Source organism: Chionomys nivalis, chromosome 5 (genome assembly GCF_950005125.1).
Source record: "Chionomys nivalis chromosome 5, mChiNiv1.1, whole genome shotgun sequence".
Taxonomy (NCBI): Eukaryota; Metazoa; Chordata; class Mammalia; order Rodentia; family Cricetidae; genus Chionomys; species Chionomys nivalis.
Window position 1 is genome coordinate 45331876 of NC_080090.1, and position 12212 is coordinate 45344087.

General features: G+C 44.7%; 1 protein-coding gene across 1 annotated transcript in view; it reads right to left on the reverse strand.

Annotated features, from left to right (window-relative positions):
- Nek10 (NIMA related kinase 10) overlaps positions 1-12212 on the reverse strand; it is a 181546-nt gene that overhangs the window by 61941 nt on the left and 107393 nt on the right. The window contains exons 24-25 of the mRNA XM_057769925.1: positions 4242-4371; positions 3614-3684 (exon numbers count right to left, since the gene is read on the reverse strand). Coding sequence (XP_057625908.1) covers positions 3614-3684; positions 4242-4371 — 201 coding nt within the window. The remainder of the gene's footprint in view (positions 1-3613; positions 3685-4241; positions 4372-12212) is intronic.

The window sequence follows — 12212 nt, forward strand, 5'->3', positions numbered from 1 at the left end:
ATGAAGAATGTTGCTATCGCCTGTAATGGCAGCAGCCAGGGGACTGAGGCAGGAGAATAAGGAGCCCCAGGCCAGCCTATAGAGCAGGACCCTACCTCAGAAAAATAAATAAATAAATAGACTAAATTACTATCGAGCACGGTTGTTATTTTGTATGCCAAGGGTCTGTCTCGTTGCCGACCAACAGCTGCCTCTGAACATAATCATTTGCTGAGTCACCGATGGATCTTACAAACGCTTTTATCTGACCTTGCACCAATATTTTGAAGAAAATGAGAGGCTAAGAAAATGGGAAATCTGGAATTGTTCTCTAGTTCTACTGGAACTTAGTTTTTCAACACTAAAAGTTCAAAGCAAATTTAATATACAATTGCATGTTAAATATAAATGGCATTTAACTCACGATAGATTATGGCCTCAAGTGCAGAAAAGACAAATCTTTCTTAATGTAAGTGCAAACAATTAGGAATCTTGAATAATTTTAAATGAAAATAGTGTCTCTTACAACATATACCCTACAGTCTTATAGTTAGCAACAAAGTTAAATTACCAGGCCTAACTTATTGTCATTGCTTAGTATTTTAAGTTATAAACACTTGCAAAAGCATTTCATCTGGTGGCTGTCTGAATGGATCCGTGGATAAAGCACTTGCCAACGAAAGAATTTGCATCCCAAGAATCCATATAAAAGTCACACAGGTGTGGTGGCCAGCTCTTAGGAGCCAGAGAAAAGGGAATCTCCAGGACAAGTTGGCCAGATAGACTATCTAATTTGTAAGCTCTGGCTCAATTGAGAGATTTAGCCTCACAGTAGAGAATGATCAAAAGAGATATCCAGCATCAACACTGTCCCCCAGACACATGTGCACACGCACACATGCACCCAGATACATGTGAACATATATACAAACACACACATATGTGTTTATATTTATATACATACATATATATGTATATATGTGTGTGTGTGTATGTATGTATGCAGGTACACCACAATACCACACACACATACACATATAAAACTACAGCAACAAAGCACTTCTGGAGTCCCTGATAAGAACCATCATCCCTTCAAACATTATTACTACAGTAAATTCAGCACCTATCATGAACCCTGCTCCTGCAGCCCCCTCTGAAGTCTGTTCCAGGCAGACATTGCTCATCTCAGAGTGTACTTCCTGATGGTGACCTGTCCTTACCCTGCCACTGACATTTACCCTTCCCCTGGTCTTGCTTCCATGTCTCGAGATTGTAACTAAATCAATCCAGCTCCTCAAATCTCCAAAATGTGTCCACTTCCCCAGCTAATGGGGACCTTAGCATTATGCCCACAATGCGCACCCCACAGTGCAATCAACACTTCCCCCACATTCTCTACCTCTCCATCCAGCATCACCCTGTATATAATGGAATCCCATTTCTCTCCCTCTTCCCTTTGTCTGTTCCTCAGGAGCCTACCAACGTGAGCTTTCCTAGAAGAAAAGCTGTCCGCCACTTTACATGTCACCCTCAGTGACAATCCTTGTTGCACCAAATGATGAGACAGACATAGAAATTGCTTGACCAGCTTCTTCTGTACACAGGGCTCTGCCTGAGCAGGACAGTCTGTAGAAGTCGACGTTCAAAAGATTAGGTCAGTGTTTGGTAAACATGGAGAAAGTCAAGAAATAATTCTACAAAGAGATGAGGCATTAACTGGCATAAAGCAATAGGCTTGTAAGTGTAACCAGAGGGCCAGGGGGATGGGCACTGGAGCATGCCAACTGAAATTCACAGAAGATGGTCGTTTATGCGGGACAGACATGAAGCCAGAGTGTCAGAGTCTCAGAAAAGGCTGAAACTTGTTCACCTAGGGGAACGCTAGGACTTTTAACATCCAAAATGAAAGGGATTTGGTTCAGATTGATGGAGCAGAGAACAAATGTTGGTCCCATGGAAGTACCAAGATGGCCTTGACACTGACATCAGTTGTCAGCCATAACTTTCCAGAGCCGCGTTGACTGAGGGTCTGGGCTGCGCCGGGCACTGCTCTGCATGCTAAACACGCTGGAACCAAGGTTAGGAAGTGTCTGCCCTCCAGTTTCCTCAGTGAAGACGAGACAATGAACAAATAAGTCTGTGTGCTTTCTGTGATGTTTCAGGGGCGTAAGCTACTTTTTAGGCTGTTGCTGTCACCAAATACTAGTACCCAAAGCAACTTAAGGAACAAATGGAGGGATTATTTTGGCTCCTGCTTTAGGGCAGGGTATTGTCCTCTGCTGCAGAAGCGCAAGGCGGACGAGAGTGGCTTCCAGTCCAGTTCTTAGCGAGTGTTTGTTTTCCTTCCTGAAACCTCAAAACCTGAGCACTTGGGCACTGCCCTTCCCTCTCTGGTGTTCCTGAGAGTGGCCCACTAGCTCCACTTACAGCACCCAGCAGCTTCTTCAGCCCACAGCTCCAAACCCTTCCATATAATTCCACAAACCAGTTGCAAAGATCTCCAAAATGAAGTGCTCAGATTTCTCCCAGCACTAGTACCATTCTCAGTCCCGGCTCTGGGCATCAGTTCTTCACCTGGGTGCAACAATCAAACTGCCTGACAAAGGTAACTCAAGGAAACAGGGTTCGTTTTGGCTCATCACTCGGGAGAAGAAATAGTCCGTCATGATGGGAAGGCATGATGGCTGGAGTGCGATGCCACCATCTACACAAGGTGTGCAAAAAGAGAATCTGTTGTACTCGGTTCACTTTCTCTCCTTTTCTTCAGTCTGGGACCACATCTCATACGGTGATACTGCCCACATTTGAGTGGAGCCCCTCATCCTTTCAACTCTTCCTCAGATATACCCAACAGTACGTCCCTTAGGTGATCCCAAATCCACTCAAATGGACAACAAAGGTTAACAGTCACAGAATTACTCAGGCTGTGGTTTTGAAAGAGAGTTGGAAAGCGCCAAGGTAATGGGGTGCTCAGAGTAGGTTTCTTGATCTGAGATGTCTCTGTGTCCGTGCACGGGAAGTGAGGGCAAGAGTCATGCATGCGTCTGAGAGGAGAGGGTTTCGGAAATAAGAATCAGTAGGGGAAAGATGGTGAAGGGAGTAGCTGGAACCTGGAGAGCAGTAGGCAGGATCCGTTCAACTGTGAGGTGATCAAGGACAGTCCCCCTACAGTCAGAAGGACTAGACACAACTCTTGGGGAAAGCTTAAAGATCTCATTTTTTGAAATCTTAGTATAAAATACAGCATGACTAACTTTCAAAAGTACCTAGAGTTTTATCGTTGACAGCCCTTACATGTTACTCTTTTAATATTTGTGCATATTTTATGTTTCAGAAAAATAGATTTTCATACTATTTGTTTTACTTAATTTTACATTATACATATTTTTCATATCAAAAGACATCTTATAGATAGGCCTTATCTATAGACCTAATAGTTGTAGATCTCATTCAAGGTCCCCTTGGATGTCCCAATGGTTTCCAAAGAGTTACTATTACTAGTAACACTCAAACACCTCATTCGATCTGGATTACCAAGGCCCTTTCCTAAGCATTTACCCATAGGTAGTGACTATATAAAGGCATAAGGATTTTCTGGTGGCCACTATATGTTGTAAGTCGTGAGATTATTTACCTGCTAATGGTATCTGTCACTTTTTCAGAGTAGATGCCTTCTGGCACTGGCTCATACACTGCCTCCACTATCTGCAAGACAAACAGAAAATAGCAACAGCATCAAAGAACCATGCTATCTGTAAGCAGTCATTCATTGCTACAACATGGATTGCTAATACATTAATATAACTTGACACATCGATTTTAATCGGGAATGCAAACATCCCAACAAATGAAAATCAATGCCAATTAGTCAGTTCTAGAATACAGAATCTTATTCTCCAAGCTGACTAAACCTTAGACTCGTGACAAAGCAATACACGGGATAATATAATATGGTGGCTTGTAGGCCTACAGTAGGGCCTGGGGACGTAGCTCAACGGTACAGCACTTGCTTAGCATGTGTTAGGCCCTGGGTTCTGTCTCCACCACCACAAAGAAACAGTAATCGCAAATTTATTTTCATAATTTTATATGACAAATAGGAGTAGTGTGATAGCTATTTAGATGAGAGACAAGAGACTGGCTTGTGTAGGAAACCAAATAATGCTTGCTTCTGCCTGACAGCTGCATAAGTCACAAGGGTTTTGTGAAGAACAGGGTGTGGCTGTCAGCTTTAGGGGGCCCTTCTGTTCCCCGGGGCCTACTTTAGTAGCCAAGGAGAGCATGTTGGTGCTGCAGAAGGGAGGACTCAGAGTCGCCATCTGATAAAGGATGCAGCCTGCAGCCCAGACGTCAGCCTTCTCTCCATATGGCTCACTCTTCAGGACCTCTGGGCTGAAATACATAAAGAATGTTAATGCACACAGGAAGGGAAATAAAGTAGCACTGGAAGAAATCCAATTTTCAACAATTTTGATAGTATGGATGTAAAAAAAACCACACAAATTAACAGACATTAAAATGACTCCTAATGACTTTGCTCTATACCCATCCTTCTCTCAACCCTTCGCAGAGAAGCATCTTCTTGTAGTAGATAACAATTAACACAATGTTGTAGGAGCTGCAGGCTGCGTTCCTGCCACCCAGCTCCCGGCCACCTGGCTAGCTTATGCCCCGAAATAACAACACACAAACTGTATTCTTTTAAACACTGCCTGGCCCATTATATCTAGCCTCTTCTAGGCTAATTCTCACGTATTAATTTAGCCCATTTCTAATAATCTGCGTAGCACCACTAGGTGCGCCTACTGGGAAAGAATTCAGCATGTCTGACCTGGTGACTGGCTGCATCGCATCTGGCTCTGAGAGGAGCTGCCCTGTATCTGAGCTCACTTCCTCTTCCTCCCAGCATTCTGTTTTGTTTACTCCACCCACCTATGTTCTAACCTATGAGGCCAAGTAGTTTCTTTATTAATTAACCAATGACCTTCCTCCATCAACACAAAGACTCTCAACTAGTCAATTTGCAGAGAGTAAGAGACTGTGGGGTACTTGGCCCCAAATGAGAAATACATATTATATCCCCCCTCCAAAAACACAAGGATCTTCACAGAAGACAGGACAGAAAGACTGTAGGAACCAGAGGCAGCATATCCACTGAAATTCCACAGAAAGAGTTGGTTCCAGACTCAACAGAGCAGAGAAGGCAGATGCACTTATGAACTTACACCAACTGTGACAACACACACAAGACCTATGCAAATGACAGCCTGACAAAATCCCAGCACAGAAGGGGGAAAGTGGATGCAAAAATCCCACCACTGTCTGGGGAGGTCCTGGCATGTGAAAGATGCTGGGGGAGACGGAGTCAGTTTCCTCTAACGATACTCCACCTGTGAGGTCTAGCCCAGCCCACAGCAGGCCAAGGCTCTACTGTCAAGACCAACTGGGTGACACAAATTGGACTGGACTATATGGGGAGAGAAAAATAAATAACAACTCACAATTGGATGTGAAGGTATAGAAGGTGGGAGGATGTGGCTATGAAAGGAGGTATGGGAAAGAGATAAATATGTTCAAAATACATTGTATGAAATTCTCAAAGAATCAATAAAAATTGTTTTAAGACATACTAATACTTGAGGGCTGACGAGAGAGCTCAATCAGTAAAGATGCCTGCCACCAAGAATGATGGTATGAGCTCGCTTCCCAAGACCCACAGAGTGGAAGGAGAGACCCTGACTAAAATAAGTTGTACTCTGCCTTCCACACATCTGGTCACCCCCCACCTGACTTCCAAACATCTGTCCACCCCCCACCTGCCTTCCACACATCTGTCCACCTGCCACACACAGTAAACGTAAAAGTAGAATTTCAAAAATTAAAAAATAAGTACCTGACATTCTTAATCACTGTTTCAAGTAAACATATTAAAGAATCTCTTTGAGATTTGGGACATAAGTCAGTAGTAAAATGCAGGCTTAGCATGTGGGAGATCCTACACTCAATCACCAGTACCATAGAACACAAATAATTAAATACACAGCATCCTTGAACTATGTTGGCCTTGGATGAATCCTGAAACACAATCAAGCAATTCAGTTTGTGATGGCTAGTTTTATGTCAACTTGACACAAGCTAAAGTCATCGAGAGGAGAGAGCTTCAATTGAGAAAATGTCTCCAGTCGGACAGTGGTGGCGTACATTTTTAATCCCAGCACTCTGGAGGCAGAGGAAAGTGGATCTCTGTGAGTTCGAGGCCAGCCTGGCTTACAGAGCAAGTTCTAGGACAGGCTTCAAAGCTACACAGAGAAACTCTGTCTCGAAAGAAAGGAAGGAAGGAAGGAAGGAAGGAAGGAAGGAAGGAAGGAAGGAAGGAAGGAAGGAAGGAAGGAAGGAAGGAAGCTCAAGAGTCATAGAGTCCTTTAAGGAGTTTATGTCCACAACCAGAAGGAGATGTCCCAAGTCACTTCTCCCCTCACAGCCTGCCTGACACAATATACACCATACAGACCTTTTCCAACGAGCCCATAACGAGAGCCTAAATCTGAAGAAGCACAGGCCTATGTGTCTAACAATAAATGCTTATTGCTTAAGGTCATGGAGATTTTGCGATGAGGGAAGATGCAGGATGATAATGGAGCAATGTATGGATGTGGCCGCTTCCGTTTCTAGGCAGCTGGTTACAAAACAGGTGTGAGAGGGACCACATTTAAAGATGCTGCGAGAAGTGATCGTGTCCACCTGGGTACTTCTGAAAGTGCCATGAAACCCCAGCAGCCTCAAAGTGGAGCTCATCTGAGAGGGTCTGTAGAGTTGGCATTTTCATTTAATTTAATGTGATGGGATGTAGCTCTATTGATAACATCTCACACCTTGTAGAATAGCTCTGCTAGGAACTCAAAATATAAGGTGTGCTGGTGGCCATGTGTGAGGGCCACACTCATCTTATTATCCCCATTGCTGTTCCTCCTCTTCCTTGATGGCACCATGTGGCTCCCAGCTCACAGTCCTGCTCTCTGCAGCCAGCTGGGAGATTGTCCAGCTCTGGAGCCTGAGCTTGGCCACAGGAATGGCTTTGGCAAAAGTGAAGCAGGGAAAGCCTTGAAAGGTACCTGCTCTGTCTTCCAGCTCTTAAACCCCCTGAAAACACAACCATGCAGTCGCCATTAGGACTGCAAGCTGGATGGTGAGCCACTACCTCCACTGCCCACCCCAACACCAGCCATGAGGCTACAATGCTTTGGTGAGTCTGGACATCACTGCGAGCCACAGCCTCAGCAGGTACCAACTGCCAGCATCAAGTACATGGGTGGGGTGAGTCAACCATTAAAGCCGATTGTTTAGAGAGAATCTGTCAAAGTGAACTTTCATGATGTTGGCTTTCTTTGGCCTATAAAGAGATGAGTAAGTAAGACGAAGTGATGCAGGCTAATTAAGCTCACAAAAAGAAGAAGAAAGGTAGGGTGTGATGACTCCGACCTTCAACCCGGATACTCAGGAAACTGAAACAAGAAGGTTATGATTTTAGATACAGCGTGGCTACATTGAGAGCTCGGGGCCAACCTGGGCTACCTCGTGAGATCCTATTTCCATATAAAACAATAATAAAATACCCCACAAAGAATGTAATGAGGAGTGAGCCACATGAAAATGCAGCGAGTGAAGAACAGAGGCCTCTGGGAAAACCAGGCTGGCAACCATGACATTCTGTTCCAGGAGACAGTGACCTTTGATTGCTAAGCCACCCAGCTCTCTGTATTCTGTAATGGCAGTCCTAACAAACAAATATGAGTTCAAAAAAAAAAAAAAGAAAGAAAGGAAAGAAAGAAAGAAAAAAAAGGCTACTCAAGTATTTTTCATCTCCAACAAGAAACCAGCCTTTGGGAAATATGGCTGAAGTCATACTTAATCACTACTTGAAGATATGTCAGGTGGCAAATAAGTGTGTGGTTATTGTTTAGACAATAACTATAAAATAATTCATTGTCTTACGAATTGAATAAATCAATTTTATTTATTGCAAAATTGAATAACCTTCGATTTCCTCACATGGGATGAGCTCATCCACACTAGGGAAATCAAAGAGTTGAAGCCAGCAATGCTTTTGTAGAAGTTAAACATCACATACACATGCACACACATGCATATACACACATGCATTCACACGCATAGACACACCCCTCCCATACACAATCACTTGCTCCTAATTTGAGATGGACTTTTCTTTTCTGAAGGAAGAAATGAGTGCGGAGCTGGAATGACACAACTTTGTGAAACCATGTCTTACTTCGAGTCTGCACTCCCCTGGCCCCCAGGGCCGAGTGGATAAAGCAGCCTGAGACCCCCCAAGACTGCTATCCCACTGTGCACCAGTCTGCTTGACTCCAGCCTTTAAGAGACCAGTGTAAGAACCGACCTCACTTCACACTCATCCCCCTCTAAAACAGCTTCTACAGCCTAAACAAATGCGAATGTTAATCTCAAGTTCTACTTCCATCCGTGCCGCTGACTCCAAGTGATGCACGTGTGTTACAGTAATGATGGATGAAATCAGGGGGCAGAGGGAAGCACCTTGCAGATGTAGCTTGGGTTGGCAACCCTGAGTGCTTCGGGTCAGCTGGGGTCAGCTGGAGCCAGTGACAATCTCTGTAAAACTCTGCTAAAGATTTTTGTCAATTATCCTTTCTTCCATCTCTATGTGATGTTTCCTATACTGTCTAATAGAAAAGAAAACAAATCCCTTTGTCAGGGACAGATGGAAGACACAGGGAGAGAGGTGGAGAATTCTAATTTGGGCTTACTCTTGGTCAAACTAATCCAAAAGGAAGTCTGTGCTGTTGTTCCCTAGAGACTTAACCGATGCACAGAGCATATTACGTATGACATTTAACAAAAATAAGAGATCTTTGGAAAAAACAAAAACATCTTCAATTAAGTGTGCAAAACTGTATTCATTGTACTTTATACACAACAAAAATATTCAAGTAAACCCAAGGGCAGTGTAGAGTTGGACACATGTGGAGGAGTTACATGTATCTCTATGAAATATTCTAGTAAACAAATAGGCATAACTCATTTCCAGCTGCCTCTGAAGGAGGCTGGGATAACATTCTCAGAACCACAGATACACCACACAGACATACACACATACACACACACCACTCCACACACATACTAACACATACACACACCCACACCATATCACACACATATAACATACATACCACAAGCACACCCCCTCCCACTTCATACACACCACACCACACCACATATACATACCACACACACCCAATCCCACCCCACACATACCATACACATACTATACCACATACACACACACACACACACACACACACTATGTCTGCCTTTAAAGTGTGATTTCACAGAGGACTGAAGGCAAAGGGAGAGAAAAATGAGAAGCAGTTTGATCTAATTGAGAAATAAAGACAAACTGTTTCAATTTTAATTTTTCATGAGTGTTCCCTTGCTGATAAACAATTAAGCTGCTAATTGCAAGTAATTCTTATTTACTCGCTAAACAAGGAAATTAAATGTTGGACCTCGGCGAATTTCAGAGCATACTAGAACAGAACATTGTACTAGTTTTTAAATAATTGACTTTCTTCTCAATGGAACTAAGTGGATGAAATGAGAAAACCCGTGCTGAAAACCTTAGGTGTAGGAGGTGGACTCTTCCATAGCTGTGACACTCCGCAGCTCAAGTTCCACTGTGCTCACTACAAACACACACACACACACACACACACACACACCTTGATGGATGGCACAGAGAAAAGATGATGTGCAGATGCTTGACACATCCAAGGTTTTGATGAAAACCAGGCAGAAATATACCTTAAAACGACACTTGAGTTACTTCAGCTGTTTTCCATGGACGTGCGAAGTAACCATTGTGCCACAGCTGTACAACTGCCCTGGAACATAACAGGTCAATCACTCATTCCTAAAGTCTGCTTAGCTGCAGCTGGGGAGCTTATGGAGTAGAGGTAGTCTGCCCTGCAATGGGTTATAATAGGAGGCGACAGCGGGAACTCTGTTTAGCGTCACAGAGATGCAGATGGCCACAGGCACAGGAACATCAAGCCAGCTGAGGCCCCAAAAAGCAAGGCCCAGCATCAATGGTCACACAGCATCAACACCCTGCTTCTTGTTTCTGTCCTCAATAGAAAGAATCAGAGCTCACTTCAGGACTGGCTGGCTCTAGGGATAAGGCTGAAAACCTATCAGGTTATTCAAACTAAAAGAAGCAAACAAAACTATCTCATAATGAAAGGAGTATGTCACAGGGATACAGAGACAGAATGTGGGGCAGTATGAGAAAGACAATAAATGCTGTAGCTTGCTAGTCAGGTTGATGCCATTAACAACATGCCATAGACTACAGGAAATGACAGCTACTTCTTTTTCGAAGCTCTGAAGGCTTGGAAGTCCATGAGGATTGTGCCAGCCAGTTCAAATTCCCAATAAGGGCTCTCTCTGTTCCTTCCTTGAAGACAGCCCTTCCTCACTGTGTCCTCCTATGGTGCTGAGGAATGGAAGCAATCTCTCTGGAGTCTGTTTGAATAAAGGTACTAATCTCACCATGAGGCTCACCCATTGTGGCAGTTTTGAATGTAACTGATCCCCATAATCTCATAGGGAGGGGTACTATTAGGAGGTGTGGTTTTGTTGAAGTAGGTATGGCCTTGTTGGAGGAAGTGGGGCGGTTCCCACCTAAGCATCCAGCTATTCCCTACCACCTGGCAACTCTGCACATGGCCTATGGGAATGGGGGCTGGAGGCTAGGGCAGACTAGAGTAGGTGCTCCATCTCTTCAGCCTGCTGGGTCAAGCCTTTCGGTTTGGGGAAGGAGTGTCCACACCCCTGTAGTTACCCTTCACTTATTCTCTGTAAGGAAGCCCAATACACTGCTTTCTGAAGATGAACAGAATCGTGCCTCAATCTGTCATTGTCACCTAGGGGGAGGGTTAGACATTGCCTTCATCTAATCCCTGGGAAAGAATATTGGCCACAGGCCTTGCATGGGATTCTGGGCCACTGAAGTGTGCCTTTGATGGGAACTGTGAGACCAAGGTCGCCCCCTAGTCGTTTTCCTGTCCCAGACATGAGGTAAACGGCTTTTCGCCTACATGTTCTGAGCAGACGAGCTGCCTTGCCACAGGCCCTCAGTAGGACCCGCCAATACTGAAACCCCTAGCGTGACTATGTGTCACAGAAAAGCTTTTCTGTGTCAGCTTCCATCCACAGGCATTTACCACAGTACAGGAAAGCTGATGAACACGTCTCCCAAGAAACCGGAATAGCTGGGCAGTGGTGGCGCACGCCTTTAATCCCAGAAATTGGGAGGCAGAAGCAGGCGGATCTCTGTGAGTTTGAGGCCACCCAGGTCTACAGAGTGAGTTTCAGGACAACCAGGGCCACACAGGGAAACCTTGTTTGGGGGAACAAGGTGGGAGAAAGAACAGAATAGATACCCTTTCCAAACTTTAGAGCTAAGTTTCTCTCCTTCGATCACATTCCTGAATTTGGCCTGGCCTTAGTCTAAGCTGCCACACAACTTTCTCTGGCCCACCCTAAAAACAGGCTGACCTTGGTCTGTTGTGGGGTCACAGCCCCCTTCTGCATCCTACATTCAGGAAGATTTCTCCAGCCATGCTGCTCCTGTCTGTGGGGGAAAGAGAAGCCCTCTCCCTGACTTTGCATGCCTGTGGTCTCAGGGTGGAGCGATGGATGCCCTGTCTGGGCTGCAACAGCCTCCTCTCTTTCTTGGAAGAATCATTTCAGATAAGGTCTGTCCTTACCTCGGTGTGGATTTGGTTCTTCTTGAGTTTAGATAACTTACTTGAAGACTTGTTTCGGAGAAGGGTAGGGATGGAGCAGGAGCCGATGGGGTGGGAGAGGATGCAAAAGAGGAACTGAGTTTGCTTTCATGACAATGACACTACCTGGTACTTGACTCTCTGAATAGAGTCCCCAGAGGCAAAACTGGAGATGTGGAGGAGGGAAGCCAGCACTCCCTCTGGGCTTTGGAGTGAGCATCAGCAAGATGAACACACAGCCCCAGCTTGGAGGAATAGCGTAAGAAAGAGCTCCTTGTTCCCCTGGTTAGTGGGATGCACAGTGGAAGTGGAACTTATGTGGAGGAAAAGAAATAAGGGGCCACTTGTACCCGACCGGGCAGGGTCAGGGCTCATATCCTAGAATCAGAGAAG